Source organism: Hevea brasiliensis, chromosome 10 (assembly GCF_030052815.1).
Source record: "Hevea brasiliensis isolate MT/VB/25A 57/8 chromosome 10, ASM3005281v1, whole genome shotgun sequence".
NCBI lineage: Eukaryota > Viridiplantae > Streptophyta > Magnoliopsida > Malpighiales > Euphorbiaceae > Hevea > Hevea brasiliensis.
In genome coordinates this window covers 18,373,456-18,392,447 of record NC_079502.1, presented here as the reverse complement: position 1 = coordinate 18,392,447, position 18,992 = coordinate 18,373,456, and the positions used below count along the sequence as shown (strand labels likewise).

The 18,992-nt window shown below is 34.9% G+C and overlaps 2 protein-coding genes across 2 annotated transcripts; one reads left to right on the top strand and one right to left on the bottom strand.

The window, feature by feature from the left end:
• Positions 1-526: 526 nt before the first annotated feature.
• On the bottom strand, positions 527-1,389 carry LOC110642874 (uncharacterized). The gene is made up of 2 exons (XM_021795058.2): positions 1,011-1,389; positions 527-916 (listed from the first exon to the last, which is right to left on the bottom strand). Exons 1-2 carry the CDS (start codon positions 1,332-1,334, stop codon positions 737-739), a joined length of 504 nt encoding a protein of 167 aa, XP_021650750.2. The 5' UTR covers positions 1,335-1,389; the 3' UTR covers positions 527-736.
• A 108-nt stretch (positions 1,390-1,497) lies between these two features.
• LOC110642875 (uncharacterized) lies at positions 1,498-8,505 on the top strand. The gene is made up of 3 exons (XM_021795059.2): positions 1,498-1,754; positions 7,828-7,907; positions 8,291-8,505. Exons 1-3 carry the CDS (start codon positions 1,641-1,643, stop codon positions 8,358-8,360), a joined length of 264 nt encoding a protein of 87 aa, XP_021650751.1. The 5' UTR covers positions 1,498-1,640; the 3' UTR covers positions 8,361-8,505.
• The last annotated feature ends 10,487 nt before the right edge of the window (positions 8,506-18,992 follow it).

Below are 18,992 nucleotides of genomic sequence, written 5' to 3'. Positions count from 1 at the left end.
TTAAGAAAAGATCATGTTTATTACCTTGAGACACTTTCCCACTCGCATAGAAATTGTTGCCGTCAACTACATACCATACATTTCAACGAAGATGTTGTTGCTAATCTCCTCATCCTTCATCAAATGTGTAACTCCTTCGAAATCCAATAACTAAGATTAAGTAGTGAAATTTAGATCACTTCGTTCTTAGAGCAACCCAAAAACGAAAACAGCAACAATATGAGAAGTTTTAAAGTAGTAATATTTGTGTCAAAGATCATCACCTTCAAAATTCACACTTGTTTCATTTTTTAAAGAGGTAATGGAACATAAGCACCAATTTTTTTGAGGGACATACAAAAATCCTTGGCAATTTGACACCTCCATGATTAACTGAAACATGAAATAGGCAACCACAAATATAATGAGTGGCTAAACAAAAAGAAATCTTAAGATCAACCTCAAAGTTATTAATAATGATCCACCTATGAACATCAAAATTGAAACTCCAATCACAAATTTCTCCACTGAAAAATCCTATGTTGAGTTAAACAAACCAAAAATCCATCTCCAGTCATGCATTTCCATCTCAAAGTAAATCAAATAGTAAGAAGTAACCATTATTCATGTGAAGAACTTCCTCAATAGATTAAATTAGAGAAAAAAAAATCTCATAACGAGTCAGTTAATAAAAGAGAAATTGGTAAAGCGCTCTAATATCACAAAAAAAAGAAAAAAGTATCAGAAAAATTGTGTCTCAAGCTCTCTTCTTCCGAGGCAGTGCAGGTCTCCTGCCCATGGCCGAAGTAGTCTTGGCGGAGACTGGCATCAACCCGCGCAGAATTGCTATTACCCCAAAACCCATAAAGGGAGAGTGAATCATCAACAATTTATCCGATGCCTTGCCAGACCCCATCAGCTCAGCTAATACAGCAGCCTGAGATCGAGATTTCCCCAACTTACTTCAAATTAATAATCAATCCAATATTTGAACAGTTTAACACAGAATTCAAAGGAAAAAGACACCTTACCATGGAAGTGAACAAGGAGGAGCCATAGATCAAGCAGGTGGTGCTAAACCAAGGCTTGGAAGCCAAAATCCCATACAAATTGAAAAGTGCGAGAGGCCATTGAAAGAGGAGCTCAAGCCAAACAACTCCGACGAAGAAATGGGGCTTCTCAGAGAGGAGATAGTCGCCGTACTCTTGGCTGTACCACTTCTTTAGATCGATCAAGAAGTCTGGGAAGTAGCTGGATGGGAGACATGTCTGCGCGTCAATCAACGGCGCCGCCACCGCGATTACGAGAAAGAAGAAGAGGAGAACTGCGTCAATCAACTTCGTAAATGCGCCCATTTTTCAGAAGAGAAACCCCTGTAGAGTAGAAGGTAGATGAGATATGGGAAATGCTTTTAAATATGTAGACTCAACGCGTCGTTTAATGAGTTTAAAGAGAGCGATTGAGGGAAAAGGAACGATGTCGTTTAAAACGTTCGCCGAAATAAAAGAAACGACGAGTCGCTTGTTGTAGTTTTTTATATCGACTCTCTCGCCTCTGAGTTGAGGATCAATTTGCGGCACATCAAATTGAGATCAATTAAACGCTTGAAATTTACAGCTAGGTTTTCGAATTTTTCAGAACCAATTACAGAGAGGGAGAGGATGAGCGAGCCGAGGCCAGTGCGGAGGAGAGAGAGTCCATGGGGGATGCCAGAAGGAGAGCATCGTCAACCAAAGCCTCACAGATGTAATGATCGAGCTGAGGATGTTATCCAAGTAAGACTCTTGAGTGACATTTGCCTTTCTGGCTCTGGGGTTTTGACTTCCTGCAAGGGTTTATAAGAATTTTTGAAAGGATAATGCAGGAGTTTTTCGTCGCATTTTATCACTTGAAAAATTTTATGTTGCTCAAAATCTAGAAAAATTGAAGCAGGAAAATGGAAGTGAGTGTGACTCTTAGGAATAGAGAGTTCTGGTGCTGTGTTTTGTGAATGGCAGGAAAGTAGAGAAAAGGTGTGGAAATTTTTATTAAAACACTCAATATTTTTCATCTTTTGGGGTGATTAGTGAACTCAAATAAAGAATCTCATAAAACAGTATTTGTCTAATGATTAAGATGGTAGTGATTGAGATTTCAAAGCCTTGGGAAGATTTTGTTTACCCAAAAGTTAGATTTGTGATGTTGCCAGTGGAATCTTGGTAAGAATCAAATGCTTTCTCATGAGAAGTAGTTTTTATTTTAATTTTATATGACGATAAAAGTTGAATAAATTTGTACACTAATTATATTTGATTCAATAAATATCTAATGAGAGCCATTAAAATGGAAGACGAACTCTAACTTTCAGTTATAAGCATATGGAGGAAAAAAACTCCAAAATGGAACACATACAAATATAATTGAGAAATACGAAGTATGTCATTCCACACAATGTATGAGTCTAGACAAATTGTATCCACAAACTTAGACGATGATAATAATTATAAAATACATTTTAAATTAGATAAAAATTAAATGCTTAATTATACTTGCAAGCCACTTAAATAAAACATTGTAATACTCTAATTTGGCTTAACTATATACTAGAGTTCAAGCTTGAGTCTACTGAAATTGAGTCGAATTTAAATATTTTGTGAATCTAGTCCAAGTGGCTTGACTTATTGACACTCAAGAAAAATAACTCCATTTTAAGTTCCTTGCAAGCATATTAGGAGGTAACATTTGGTCATGAGTAATGGTAGAAGAACATCAATCATCCCCTTATACATTGTGAGTTGGCTAATATTTGTAGGTCTTGGTTCTTTTCTTGTGTGGGAAGTAATTGGTTTCTCCTTTGTAAGTGAAGGAGTTTTTATTAGGATGACATAATGAATCAAATTTAAAGATAAAAGGAAGGCTTTATGGTTTCTTGAACTATTGGACAGAAACATAAGAAGCAAGAACTTTTTGATGGGGTAGAAACTCCTATCTGTAGATTGACTGATAATATGTTAAAAGGTTTTGTGGATGGGATAACATAGCATTAGTTATAGATAATTTTTGGTTTCTTTTCTAATTAAATGAATGCAAGTAGAAAGTCTTTATATACACCTTTCATACAGGAGGCTGTGCCCCTTCTGCTTTGGCTAAGATACTAGGGATAGGATAGGATGTGATGCAATCAAGGAAGTTCAAGAAGACTCAATTTAGGAATTATATTAATTTAATTTTTATCATAAACTAAGAAGTTTAGAATTATATTTTTTAGGAATTTTATTATTATTATTTAGGAATATTAGGTTTACTGTTTTTCTAGTTTTGAGTTTGTTTAGTATTCCTAATTAGTTACTAATAGGACTATTTGATAATCTACAATAAGTACCTATGTCTAGGTACTTTATTGAAGAGAGATTATTATGTTATTATTATTATTATTTAGAATTAATAAAATTTGATGATTTTTTTCTCTACTTTTTTTTTTATTCTATATGATTTTGGTACCAAGTCCTAAAACAATGCAAAATTTCCTTAGCTTTCTTTGAAATTTCCTTGGTTTATTATTTTGTTAAATAAAAAAATAAAAAATAAAAATAAAAAACAACCTTTGTGAAACATAACACAACAAAGAAACAGACCCACCTACGGTTCTTGAACACCCACCATTCACCCAAGCACCAAACAGCCACAATGCCACCACCAATCGATAACTCAGTCTCAGGCTACTCCACTGAAGCAAGTCTAGTCGCAAGATGTTGACCAGAAGCTGAGAACTGATCTGGTCAGGTCTAGACCAGAATCGCAACCTGAAGATTTTTTAGCATTTGAACCTTCTTCCTCCTCCTCCTCCCACAACCGGGCACACTGATTGATGTCTCCCTGCGGTTAGAACTCAATTCCAATGCCGCTATAGTAAGATCCAACCAGGTCAGATCAGGATCCACTCGGGTCTAAAGCTTAAGCTCACCTGGCCACTGTGAGCTGTTAAGCACCTAGTTCTGCTCTTCAGCTCTTGTTCTCACCGACATCAGCGCCAGATCACTGTCAGTTCAGCATCAGTTCCACATCAACAAAAATTTTGGCTGGACCCTTCCTGCTAATTTTGACTCATTGATTATGATTTTGACATCCGTTTTGGTTAGATTCGACTCCTAAGCCTGGTAAACTATTTTGTATTTTCACTGTCATTTCCTTGTCTTGATTGTCTTCAATTTCCATTGAAGTCTCCATAGCTTGATCTTCTTTTGTTCCCTATGATAGATTTCTCAAGCTTTTCATGCCCATTCTTATCACCTTCTTTTCCTACAACAGATTCTTCAAAAACTTTCGTCTTAGTCTTATCATCTTGGATTTCAACATGGGATGACTCAACAATTTAACTTTTGAATTCTTCGAGCTCGAATTTTTCAAGCTCAGAATTTTCAACTTCATCTGAAAATTGCCCTTCTTCATATTCAAGTTGTTGCCTTGCTTTTATATTGTCAAGAGCTATTGATATTGCGTCCAACTTTGCTTTTAGTTGAAACATATAAATGTCTTCCATGCTTCAAGTTTTGTCTTCTTAATTTATTGTTGAGTCTAATATTCCTTCTTCCATTCTTAAAGTTCTCTCTCCCGAACTGGTAAAAGTTATTTGATGGTTAGATATTCATAAAATAAGTTAGGAGGAAAATGTTCAACACCACCATATGAATCCCTCAAATAAAATATTTCATCTAATTGTATCTTATAGTTATTTTCAACTTGTAATATTTGATTTTCAGCAAACAGACACATTGTAGTCATCAATTTCATCTTGTAGCCTTTGAATTGTAGTTTACATAAAATCTAACTAGATAGTCATTCTTACCTAGAATGGATGTCAAAATCAAAATCTGCTTGTTGAATTTAGTAGGAGTCCTATCAAAATTTTTTCTGATGTGGTAGTGAGGTGGTTGATGACTTGGTGCTAACATTGCACTGGGTTGGCAATGACGTTATACTAGTTGATAAACTATAAATACCTATGTTTAGGTATTTTGTTAGAGAGATTATTATGATATTATTATTGAGAATTTGTTTTTCTTTATTTTTGAGAATTTTTTTCCCTTCCTTCTTAAGAATTTGTTTCTCTACCTTTTGTGTTCTTCTTGTTCTATATCATGATGTCACTGAATAAACAATTGGGCAATTGGATTTTTCTCATTGACAATTTCGGCTAATGTTATTAAGGTGAAAGGTAACACTAAGGCAACATAGTAACCTATGGCCTTAGGCGAGAGGCGAGAGGCGATAGGCGAGGGCCTTTTTGAAGTGAAGTGCCATAGCCTAAATTGCCAAAATTACACGCACGTGCACACACTTTTAACATAAAAATTCATACTTTTAACAACAAAACAATGCCCATCTAACCCCCAAAAAAAAAAGTTTATATGTACAAACCATATAGAAGAATAGTCATCACTAAAACCATCTATATAAATTAAAAACCATCTAACAAAACAATACCCATCACTAAAATTTCAATGGCAAAATTTTGAATGATAGATTAATGGTTTTGGAATATACAATTAGGCAACATATAGAAGAATTCATGTCATAGTTGAGTTCAATGAGACATATAAACAACTATCAAGGCTATCCCAATTCAAGACATACAGAAGAATTTTTGTAACAGCAATAACAACCATCAATGCTGTCCCAATTCAAGCAGATAAGAAATTAAAGTATTAAACAATTGATTTTTCAATATTTGCACAATTACACTACATTATAGCAAGAGCATCAATAACAATTTAATAAAAATACATCACAATTCACAATACCCATTTATTAAAAAGCATGTCACAACAATACCCATTTAATAAGAAAAGTATATCACACTACCCATTTAACAATTTACCAAAAAAAAAAAAAAAAGGTGAAGATGGAACTGCTGGAGTGAAGATGGACCGATATAAGAAGAGAAGAAAAGGGGGAGGAGAGAAAAGAAGAAAAATAAAAAAAAAAAAAAAAAAAAAAAAAAAACTGGATAGCAGGTGCTGGATTGACCTGTTGGTAGGTTGTGCAGGTAACAGGAGAAGAAATATAAAAGAAGAGCGGAGGAGAGAGAGGAAAGAAGGTGAAGTTGAGAGAGGAAGGAAGAACATACCTGGGTCTGTGGGTCTGCTCTGTGGCGTTCTCTGCTCTCCTGTGGTGGTGGAAGTTGATGACTTTAGGCTAGGGTTTCTTTTACTTTTATGCTTTTTCAAAAAAAAATTAAAAAAAAAAAAAAATTTGAAAGTGTATCTTATTTGCCCCGAGCGTAGCCTCGTCGCCTCTCGCCTGACCAGTCTCAGGTGCTCACCTGTTTGCAGTGGACTCGCATTAGCCAGGCAAGGTGTTAGGGGCTCGCCTCCCCTCGCACGGCGTCTTTTCTTGCCTTTAACAACATTGATTTCGGCAAGGCCGTGTTGAATCTCTTTTTTTTTTTTTCCCCCTCATTTGAAGGACTTGTCAATGTTAGTTTAGGTCGCCTCTTGGTTAAAGATAGTGAGTATCTGGGGATAGTAAATATATGTTAAGCATCTTTTCTGTTATAAAACTAACATTTTCAGCCCTGAAGCCAGTATTCTTTCATAGACGAGTGAAATTTCTCACTGGAAAAAACACATGACCGAGCCAATAATATAATTGAGATCGTGAATTTTTAAGATGAAAACATCCAATAAGTGTATAATAATTGATGTTGAAAATGGTTTGAAAATGAATTGCATAGGTAATTGTATGGTATCTATGATGTCTGAGTGTTAACCTGAAAATGGAATGACAGGCTGCTTCTGACTCTCATGAGAAAAAAAACTCCTATTATGTTCTATTCTGTTTTGATACACCTGTTTTTGTAAAATTGACAATCTCACGTGGCCCTGAAAGTGATACTCAAGAATTAGAGGACACTTGAGTGAAGCTCCAAGAGTTCACCTTATAAGTGATTGAGTAAAAATTATTATAAAATAATTTTATTTTTTCACTGGCCGTTAACATGTTTTTCTTCAGTGTTGGTGTTGGGAAGGAAATTGAGGGTTGAACTTTTTGAAGTTGCAGGAGAAAGGAAAGGAAAGAAAGGGAATACTAGGGATGATGTTGGGGAAAGCAGTGAAGTAGAATTTAATGGCCCTAGATATTACTGAAGTTGTATTTCTAAGCCAGGTGGGCATGGAGAGGTGGGCATGGAATAAAGATGGTCCTTTAGCCAACCCCAATTGTTTTGAGTATTATGTTTTATTCTTTGAACACGTGATTTGAAAATTTAATAATTTATCTTGGTCTTGAAGATGTGACTAAAAAACTAGAAGACCTTCACTGAAATTCTAAATCTTGCTCCTTTTAAGAAGAAAGATATGGAATAAAGAAAAATGTGCTATATAGCCAACACTATTTAGGTTGGGATTAAAGCGCAGATGAATTGAATATTTTGTTTTATGTTGTTTGGACTCTCATGATTTGTAAAATTGACAATTTCTCTTGGTCTTTGAAATGACGCTATAAATCTAGAAGATCTTCACTGAAATTCTAGAAGTTGCTTCTTTTAAGTGATTTGGGTACTGTTGTTGAAAAAAAACAAGAACAAAATTATATCTTATTCATTTCATATCCCAAAAGGTAAGTTGAATTGTTCCAAGAGCTGTATTTGAAAACAATGAGGTGGTGAATTTCCACTAGGCATGCTTACACTCCCTTTATTTTAAAGGAATGTTACTTTTTTTTAGCCATTAACATGTTTTGCTTTAGTGGTGGTACTGGGAGAATTGTAGTGAATTCCTTGATCTTACTAATTTGCAGTGAAAAATGAATGAGGTTGATATGCTTATTCTGTTTCTTTTGTTGAATATATTTTATTCTTCTGTTGTGTAGGCTTGTTTTGAGGGGAACCCATTTAAAACAGTTCCAGGACCATTTAAGCTCTTCTGGCAATGCATGCGCTCCAATCCTGGGTATGTTCAAATCTATATTTGAAGTCTCAGTTATTTATGCTTTCAACTAGATTTTAGAATTTTTGTCAACATTTTTCATGGAATTTTGATCGGTAATTTCAGCCATAGATACTAGGGCTATGCATGGTTTTTGAAGGTTCTGAACCAAACCAAAGAACTGTGTGGTACCGAAACCAAAAAAGAACCGTTGCTATAAGAACCAAACCAAATCGAACCAAAACAGTTAAAGATACCAGCAATGCTTTTAAGTTGCTTTCTCTGGTCTGGACCAGAAAAATTGGCTGATCTCCATCTCTAATATACCTCATTTGTGTAATATATGTGAACTTGTATAAATTAAATCTTCACTGGTATGTCACTCATGTAAATCTTTGGTTATGCAGGGAGGAACCGACAGAGCCGTACACTTACTTGCAAATAGATCCACCAAAGAGAGAAGCGAAACTTGAGTGAAATATGAGTTCCTTTTTGTTCAGATCAAATGATCTTCTACACTTCCCAGTTGTTTGTCGTCAAATATGCATGACTGATGTATAAATTTGGAGAGCCACAAATGTTCTGACCTTTTTTTTATAATAATAAACATGATTAATCCAAAGGGTTTGGCATCTATTACTCGTGCTGATGTTATGGTATTTCCATTTATTATGAGCTGAAATTAAATCCCTTGTTGCTTGAAAAATTTTCACAACTTTCTCTTACAATGTTTGGTTTGAATCAATTACAAATATGGAATTAATGCATAGAATTAATGCAATTGAATTCTAGTTAGAGTTTATTCAAAAATGAATTACATTGTTTTATATGACACAATTTGAATTACAAAATTTGATTAATTTATATATTTTACGTTTGGTATAATTTCATAATTAAAATTTATTTATCCTTGTTTCTTATATTATTTTCACACACATATATATCATGCAATTATCTAAGGTTATGTAATCATAATTACATTGAATATTTGATTATGTAATTTAGTAAAATAAAAACATTTGATTTAATGAAATGACGATTAATGATCATTAAATAAAAAAAATAATATAATCTTTATTACTTTCTTTTTTTTTATATATATTGTTATTGCCATTATTACTATCATCTAACAACTGCTATCGCAACTTTATCATCATTTTATCATCATTATCACTATCATCTGATCACTGCTACCACCACTTATATAATAATCCAATTTCAAAATCTAATAATAATAAATAATGTATTTGAAATTAAGATAAATTTTATAAAGTTTTTAGGGTGGAAAATAAGATTCTAGAAAAATTAAAGGATTAAAATGAAATTAAAAAAAAAGCCAAGTGGCAGCCTAAGTCATGTGAATCTTCTCTAGAAATTAAAAAGAGAGAGAGTGATGCAACCCAAGATCTTTACTCAAGATCGCTGAATCAGCCTTTGGTATTCTTGCCCCTGCTTCTACGCCTCAAGCAATTGATTGGTTTATTAATTCACCTTAATTGGTTTAACCTAATTGATTCTAAGGTATTCTAAACCATAACCCCAATTTAATAGCAATTAAAAACAAATTAAATAGAAAGTTGAATTGCTAACTTAAGTTTAAAACCTAATTAAATAATTAACTACCTTAACATAAATTAAAAAAATCTATTAACTCACTTTAATCTAAAAATTTATCAAAGGAAAAACTCAAATCTCAAATCTACTGTTTATGGAGTTCGGCTAAGCATATTTATAGGGGTTAGAAATTCAGATATCCCCCTTTACAAAGAGTCCTAATGATAGGATAATTCCTATCTAAATTGATTAAATCAAACCAACCAAAACAAAGTTCTAAAGATTAAGGAAACTTGTAAAACTAATCCTAATTTAAAGAGTTCCAATTGACATTAATTCCCTAAGGGAATTCGGCTTCAAAAAGAAATAATTAAAGAAAAATACTCCTAACTAGATTACAAGTCTTTGTCCATTGGCCCACCAACACATTACAAGTCATTGTCCATTGGCCCACCAATATACCTGCATATGTATTAGGCCAGGTTTGTGCCTTCATCCATCCATGTTTGCTGGTCCTTTAAGCGTTTAGTTGAATTCAACCTAAGTTGGCATGTAACATGGTTTTGTGCATACATCTGAACTTGGGCTTTCAATTGTTTCAGCTTAGCTCTTGTGATTGGCCCATTATTTATCATTGGAAAATCATTCAAAACTTCATAACGGGCTGGCCGAACCTTCTCTCGTGTATGGTCCATTGGATCTGCTTTTAATCTTGTATCATTCCCCCTCTCCTCAAAAGCATTCGCCCTCGAATGTAAATCTGCATCATCAAAAGGGGACAAATCAGAAATATTAAATGTTGCACTAACATTATAATCACCTGGCAAATCGATTTTGTAAGCATTGTCATTAATCTTTTAACTTCGCCTAAGTAGTTTGTGCTTAGCTGGTCCTAAGCCCGAATAAAGGAGGAGGGTTGTGGTAGGTGACAACCAGTGTAAAAATTTTGTCACACCTTATGATATGGATTGAAATGATATAAACGTTGGGGCGTCCTCTACTTATGACGTGCTACATCGGAGCCCGGGTGTAGTGAGAAATATGCAAGGGCGTAAGGCGTTTACCGAAAGTGACACGCCATGCCAGCACCCGGGTCTGGTGTTAAGTGAGCAAGGGTTCCCACATTATGGACAGGTGTGGGTAAAAAAGTTAGTCTATAAGACAGATAGTAGAACAAATAGTGGAACAGAATACAAGATAGACATAGAAAATAATAGAAGATATCATAGAAGGAGACTAATTAGGAAGAAACAGGATAGGAGGAGGATCAAAGTTGGTACTTGGAATGTTGGATCACTTACAGGAAAATTAATGGAGCTTGCTTGCATTCAAGAGACTAAATAGGTAGGAGAGAAAAGTAAGGAAGTGGGTAATTCATGGTACAAACTGTGGTTTACCGGAAAGAAGAGAAACAAAAATGGAGTGGGCATAATCATAGACAGGACATTGAAAGACACAGTAATAGCTGTGAAAAGAGTAGGAGATAGAATTATACTAGTAAAGCTAGTACTAAAAGGAGAAACAATAAATGTAGTTAGTGCTTATGCACAATAAATAGAACTAGACAGTGAGAGTAAACAAAAGTTTTGGGAAGATATGGATGATTTAATGCAAAGCATACCGAATGAAGAGAATGTTTTCATTGGTGGAGATTTGAATGGACATATAGGAAGTGATAGACAAGGTTATGAGAATGTTCATGGAGGTTTTGATTTTGGCAGTTGAAATGAGGAGAGAAAAAGCATCCTAGATTTTGCTATGGCATACGACCTAATACTAGCAAATACCTACTTTATAAAAAGAGAGTCACATTTAGTGACTTTCAAAAGCGGGCAACATAGAAGTCAAATCGACTTCCTCTTAACCAGGAAGATAAATAGAGCTCTATGCAAGGATTGCAAGGTCATTCCAGGAGAGGCTTTAACAAGTCAACATCGGTTAGTGGTCTTGGATGTCAAGTTTAGGAACAATTCAAGTAAGGTAAGAAGAAATAGTGTAGCTCGAACAAAGTGGTGGGAGTTCAAAGGAGTAAAGCAAGTGAAGTTCAAAAATGAGCTTCTCGAGTCCGAAGTATGGAAGCTAGATATAGAGGCCAATGATATGTGGATACAGATGGCATCAAAGATTAGAGAAGTAGCTAGAAAAGTACTTGGAGAGTCTAAAGGACATGGACCACCCTCAAAAGAGAGATGGTGGTGGAATGATGAAGTGCAAAAGGTAGTGAAGAGAAAAAGGGAATGGTACAAGAAATTACCTAAATGTGATAATAATGAGGTATATGAACAGTACAAGATAGCAAAGAAAGAGGCAAAAAAGACAGTTAGTCAAGCAAGAGCACAGGCCTTTGAAAAGTTATATGAGAAACCTAAAACTAAAGAAGTGGGGAAAGATATTTATAGATTAGCAAGGAGGAGAGAAAGGAAACGTCAAGATCTCAATCAAGTTAGGTGCATTAAGGATAAAGAAGGAAAAGTGTTGGTGAAAGATGAGGACATTAAAGAAAGATGAAAAAATTATTTTAATGATCTCTTTAATAATAGTCAAAATGGTAATAGTGTGAATATAGACTATAGAACAATAGAAAAGAATGTGAATTATACTAGAATGATTAGATCTTTAGAAGTAAAGAAAGCACTTAAGAAAATGAAAGTGGGTAATGCATGTGGACCCGATGAAATACCAATTGAAGTGTGGAAGTGTTTGGGAGATATGGGAGTGGCATGGTTAACTAAATTATTTAATAAGATTCTAAACTCAAAGAAAATGCCTGATGAATGGAGGAGTATTTTAGTACCTATTTTTAAAAATAAGGGAGACATACAGAGTTGCTCAAACTATAGGGAAATTAAACTTATAAGCCATACTATGAAGTTGTGGGAGAGAGTTGTGGAGCGTCGACTACGTCATGATACTTCTATCTCTCTCAATCAATTTGGTTTCATGCCCGATTGTTCAACTATGGAAGCGATCTTTCTCATTAGAAGCTTGATGGAGAAATATAGAGATGTGAAAAAAGATCTACACATGGTTTTTATTGATTTGGAGAAGGCTTATGATAGTGTTCTAAGAGATGTCTTATGAAATGTGTTAGAACAAAAGAGGGTATCTATTAGGTACATACAAGTGTTGAAAGATATATATGAAGGAGCAACTACTATTGTGAGCACAGTGGGAGGGGACACAAGAGATTTTTCGATCTCAATTGGATTACACCAAGAATCAGCCATAAGCCCTTACATTTTTACATTAGTTTTAGATGAATTGATGAAATATATACAAAAGATTATTTCTTAGTGCATAATGTTTGCGGATGATATTGTTCTGATAGATGAGATACGAGAAGGAGTCAATAGAAAGCTAGAGCTTTGGAGAAGTACTCTAGAGTCAAAGGGTTTTAAGTTAAGTAGAACGAAGACAGAATACATGCATTGCAAGTTCAGTGAAGGTTAAACTGGTGATAGGGAAGGAGTTAGTTTGAATGGAGTGGTACTGTCCCAAAGTAATCACTTTAAATATCTAGGCTTAGTCCTTCAAGTAAATGGGGGATGTGAGGAGGATGTTAGTCATAGGATTAAAGCCGGATGGTTGAGGTGGAGACGTGCCACGAGAGTTTTATGTGATCACAAGATTCTCAATAAGTTGAAAGAAAAATTTTACTGTACAGACCGACTATGTTATATGGTAGTGAGTGTTGGGTACTGAAAGAGTTGTATGCGTCTAAGATAAGAGTTGCAGAGATGAGAATGTTAAGGTGGATGAGTAGCCATACTAGACTAAATAAAGTTCGTAATGAGAGTATTAGAGAAAAGGTAGAAGTGGTGCCAATTGAAGATAAGTTGAGAGAAGGGAGATTAAGGTGGTTTGGTCAAGTGAAACATAGACATATGGAGGCTCCAGTTAGACAAGCAGAACATATTAGGTTAAAGGATAGAAAGAAAAAAAGGGGTAGACCTAAATTGATTTGGAGAAGAGTAGTACAACATGACCTAGAAGCATTACACATTTATGAGGATTTAACCCAAAATCGTTTAGAGTGGAGAAAGCGAATCCATATAGCCGACCCCAAATTTTTAGGATAAAGGCTTAGTTGAGTTTAGTTGAGTAGAGTTGTCATTAATCTTTTCTAACACTTTGAATGGACCATTTCCTCTAGCATCCAGCTTTGACTTTTTTTGGATGGAAACCTTTCTTTGCGCAAGTGTAACCAAACCCAATCACCAGGTTCAAATTGAATTTGGCGCCTCCCTTGGTTTCTATATTGCGCAATCTTTTCGTTCTTTCTTTCAATTTGTACTCGTGCTTTCTCATGAATTTCCTTCACCAGATCAGCCTTTTTCTGCCCATCTAAATTAGTAATCTCATGCAAAGATAAAGGTAATAAATCCAAAGGCGTTAGTGGATTAAAACCATAGACAATTTCAAAATGGTGAAAACCCATGAGAAGAATGCACACTACGATTATATACAAATTCAACAAATAGCAAACATTCCTCCCATGACCGAATGTTACTTCTCACCATGCTCCTTAATAAAGTTCCTAAAGTTCGGTTTACCACTTCAGTTTGCCCATTTATTTGAGGGTGACAAGTTGTAGAGAAATGCAGCTTAGTACCCAATTTAGCCCATAAAACACGCCAAAAGTGACTTAAAAATTTGACATCCTTATCACTAACAATAGTTTTAGGTATGCCATGCAATTTAACCACATGATCAAAGAACAAATTGGCAATATTAGTAGCATCATCGGTCTTATGGCGTGCAATAAAGTGTGCCATCTTGGAAAACCTATCTACTACTACAAATATAGCATCACGACCATTTCTTGTTCTAGGCAGCCCTAATACAAAGTCCATACTCAAATCAACCCATGGATGTGTTGGAATAGGAAGTGGCGTGTATAACCCATATGGTTATACTTTCAATTTAGCTTGCCTACAAGGAATGCAACGTGCACAAACTCTTTCAACATCTTTTCTCATATTAGGCCAGAAAAAGTGTTCATGCAACATGCTTAAGGTCTTATCTACGCCAAAGTATCCCATTAATCCCCCATTATAAGCCTCTCGAACCAATAATTCTCTAATAGAACTAATGGGCATACATAGTTTACCTTTATTAAAAAGAAACCCATCATGTCTATAAAAATCCTTAAAGGCCGAATGCTCACATGCATGGAAAACATTGAAAAAATCATGGTCATTAACATACAAATCTTTGAGATGTTCAAAACCCAACAACTTGCAACTAAGTGTAGAGATTAGAGCATACCTTCGAGATAAAGCATCAGCAACCACGTTTTCCTTACCTTTTTTGTATTGAATCACATAGGGGAATGATTCAATAAATTCAACCCATTTAGCATGCCTTTTATTCAACCTACTTTGACCCTTGAGATGTCTGAATGAATTATGATCAGTATGGATAACAAACTCTTTGGGCAGCAAGTAGTGTTGCCATGTTTCCTAAGCACGCACCAAGGCATATAATTCTTTGTCATAGGTTGAGTAATTCAGCTGTGCCCCATGTAATTTCTCACTAAAATATGCAAATGGTTTCTTATCCATAATCTTGTTGGCAGCTTTATAATCAACACACATCCTCCAAGAACCATCCATTTTAGGTACCAAAAGAACTGGTATAGCGCATGGGCTCAAGCTCTCCCTTACGTGCCCCTTTGCCAACAGCTCATCTACTTGCCTTTGTAATTCCTTTGCCAACAGCTCATCTACTTGCCTTTGTAATTCCTTTTGTTTCCTCTGGATTTCTTCTATAAGCTGGTCTATTAGGAATTGTAGCTCCAAGAACAAGATCAATTTGGTGTTCAATACCTCTAATTGGTGGCAAGCCTAGTGGCAAATCATCAGGAAATATATCCTTACAACCCTATATCAAAGAAACAACACTTGCAGGCAAATGTTTGGGTAAGTCATTAGCAGTAAAAAGATTCTCTTTGAACCTAATCACAATCAATGCCTTTCTATAATTATAGGCCCTCATCAAATCTTTTTCTTTTGCATAAAAACTCCCTTTTTCTCTCTATTTTTAGTAGGGCCGAATTCACTCTCTCTATTCTCTCTCTTTTTATTTTCGTCTTTCTCCTCTTTTTCACTCTTTTTCTTGCTACTTGAATTTTCACTCTTGATTTTTTTTTTCTTTTTGGCCTCACACTTCTCGAGCTCATCATAGGATTGCTTGATTCGTAGCTGGTCCTCCATCACTTGCTTTGGTGTTAAGGGAATTAGTATGTGCTTTCTCCCATCTTTCTCAAAAGTATACCTATTCAAGTACCCATCATGATGTGCCTTTCTATCAAATTACCATGGCCTACCATGTAGTATATGGCTTGCATGCATGAGAATAACATCACATATTACTTCATCACTATATCGCCCAATGCTAAACATTAATCTAACCTGCCTTATCACCTTCAATTCACTTCCATTATTCAACCATTGCAATCTATATGGATGTGGATGCTTCATGATTGGCAATTTCAGTTTATCAACAAGCAAGTTACTTGCCACGTTCACATAGCTACCTCCACTAATTATCAAACTGCAACCTTTTCCATCAATAATTGCACAAGTATGAAAGATATTTTCTCTTTGAGCTCACACACCATCATCATCATCTTTAACCTGTGAATTCAAAACCCTGTGGGATACAAGCAACTCAATATTAGCAGGTGTTTTTACATCACTACAATCTTCAAGAGGGGGCATCTCATCACTACTTTCCCCTTCACTCTCAGTTAGCACTTCCCCATCAATCACAACCATAGTCCTTTTTTATTTGGACATTGAGAAGCAATATGCCCAAATCTCAAACACCTAAAACATTTGATATTTCTATTTTTGACAGAAACGTCTTTGTTTTTATCATTGTTACTCCTTTAGGCTTTAGCTTTATCATCCTTTTGAGTTGGGGCAGCCTTATTATTTGTTGTTTCAGCCTTTGATTTGTTGAAATGTTGATTCGATCTCCATGATTGGTTGACCGAATATGATGTAGTGGTTTTCCCCTTCCTTTTGAGTTATTTTTCCATCTTGATTGCCATGTGAAGCATGTCTTCCAATTCGACATAATGATGCAGCTCCACAAAGTTTTCTATATCTCTATTCATTCCAGTTAGAAACCACGCCATTGTAGCCTCCCTATCTTCCTCTACATTGGCTCGAATCATCGCGATTTTCATCTCCTTGAAATATTCCTCCACGCTTTTGCTCCCTTGCGTTAGACCCTATAATTTAACATGTAAATCACGATAATAATGTGAGGGTACAAAACGCTTTCTCATCACTTTCTTCATCTTTTCCCATGTTCTAATGGGTCTTTGTCCAGCTCTTCTTCTAGTGGTGATTAGTTGATCCCACCAAACCAGGGCATAGTCACAAAACTCCACAGCAGCTAATTTCACCTTCTTTTCTTCAGAGTAATTGTAGCACTCAAAGATAAGTTCCACCTTCCTCTCCCACTCTACATATGCATCAGGATCATTTTTCCCATTGAATGTGGGAATCTAATTAATACTGCCAAGATTTTTGTCTTTATCAAACTTGGTCTTGCACCCATTATTTAAAGCAACAGTAGCATTATCATCTACATCCTGCTCTTCATCACTTAAGCTATCTACCAAAGTTTGAGTGGCTGGTCGATTGGAATTGGAAATGCCTTTATGCGCCCCACTTTGCAAATTTGAAATTTGCGCTTGTGGTGTCTCTAAGTTTTCATTAACAACATCAAACTTCATATTTATTCGCTCCATTTGCATTTGCATGGCTTTCATGAATAGTTTCAGATCTGGAGCCACCGCTTCACTCTCTTGTGTATCCATGATTTCTGATTTAGAACAAATAAAACAAAGAAAACCTCACAAGTAATACGCTCGTGTTTTACTCAATTGGCTTTTACCCTCAATTGAACTCACCACTCAACCTTTTACCTCTCAAGCTTTCTTTTGTGTTTTTATACGTTTGGTAATCAATTACTCACACAAGAATTAACCTTAAATTAACAAACAAAAATTCAAATGCAAAAAACCTAAAATTTACGAGACTTAAGAATTAATGAACACAATGATATGTGCACAATTAGATGAAGGAATTAAGCATGCAAGATTTCAGTTTTAAAATATTAAGTGATAGAACCAATTTATCACTTAATTCGTTGTATGGGATGCAAATCAAGAAAAGAAAATTGTATGCAAGGAACACTCACCAATGCCAATTAATGCGAATTAATCAAATTAAACTAAAACCAAACAATTCGAGTTGATATGAATTTATTGTGTGTGAATTGGTTCAGGTTTGTGTTGATGTAATCAGAATAAGAATTGGACAACAATTTGCAAATTGATTCAATGCCTAATCACAAATCGTGCATTAATTATAATCTGATGTATGTGCACAATCAATGAAACAAACAATCTTGAATTCAAAGAAGTCAGAATATATATGAATCTTGATTTGAATCACAAGAATTGGCACAATCTTGAATTTCAAAGAATGCGCAGATTGCAAGACTTGATCTTTGAATTTTCATTTTTTTTTATCTGATATATATATAAACTAAATAAAAAGAACAAGAACAAGAACAAAAACAGAAACTTAATGAAAAGCAACACCAAAAACTTGAAAGAATTGATGGAGATCAATTTGCACACACACAAGATAATAAGAAAATGCAACACAAGGAGAATAGCATAAATTCGAAAAAGGAATAAAAATTAAAATTAGAAGTGATACGTAATTACTTGAGTCTTGAGCCAAAACTCTGATACCAAGATGATCCAACCCAAGATCTTTACTCAAGATAGCTGAATCAGCCTTTGGTATTCTTGCCCCTGCTTCTACACCTCAAGCAATTGATTGGTTTGTTAATTCATCTTAATTGGCTTAACCTAATTGATTCTAAGGTATTCTAAACCTTAACCCTAATTTAGTAGCAATTGAGAACAAATAAATTAGGAAGCGAAATTGCTAACTTAAGATTAAAACCTAAATAAACAATTAACTACCTTAGCATAAAATTAAAGAAAGTTATTAACTCACTTTAATCTGAAATTTTATCAAAGGAAAAACTCAAATCTCGAATCTGCTGTTTATGGAGTTCGACTAAGCATATTTATAGGGGTTAGAAATTCAGATTTCCCCATTTACAAAGAGTTCTAATGATAGAATAATTCCTATCTAAGTTGGTTAGGCCATACCAACCAGAACAAAGTCCTAAAGATTAAGGAAACTTATAAAACTAATCATAACTTAAAGAGTCCTAATTGACATTAATTCCCTAAGGGGATTCGGCTTTAACAAGAAATAATTAAAGAAAAATACTCCTAACTAGATTACAAGTCTTTGTCCATTGGCCCACCAACACATTGCAAGTCTTTGTCCATTGGCCCACCAACAAACTTGCCTATATATTAGGCCCACACAGCTCAATTAAATTAATTAACTTGGGCTGGTTTGTGCCTTCATCCATCCATGTTTGCTGGTCCTTTAAGCCCTTAGTTGAATTTGACCAAAATTGGCATGTAACATGGTTTTGTGCATACAT

What these genes read in the sequence shown, in the direction of transcription:
- LOC110642875 (XM_021795059.2), top strand. Translation starts at nt 1,641, where the DNA reads ATGAGCGAGCCGAGGCCAGTGCGGAGGAGAGAGAGTCCATGGGGGATG. An exon ending in GAGCTGAGGATGTTATCCAA is followed by an intron (nt 1,755 to 7,827) that starts GTAAGACTCTTG and finishes TCTGTTGTGTAG; the next exon opens with GCTTGTTTTGAGGGGAACCC. An exon ending in TGCATGCGCTCCAATCCTGG is followed by an intron (nt 7,908 to 8,290) that starts GTATGTTCAAAT and finishes TTGGTTATGCAG; the next exon opens with GGAGGAACCGACAGAGCCGT.
- LOC110642874 (XM_021795058.2), bottom strand. Translation starts at nt 1,334, where the DNA reads ATGGGCGCATTTACGAAGTTGATTGACGCAGTTCTCCTCTTCTTCTTT. An exon ending in CCTCCTTGTTCACTTCCATG is followed by an intron (nt 917 to 1,010) that starts GTAAGGTGTCTT and finishes TCTCGATCTCAG; the next exon opens with GCTGCTGTATTAGCTGAGCT.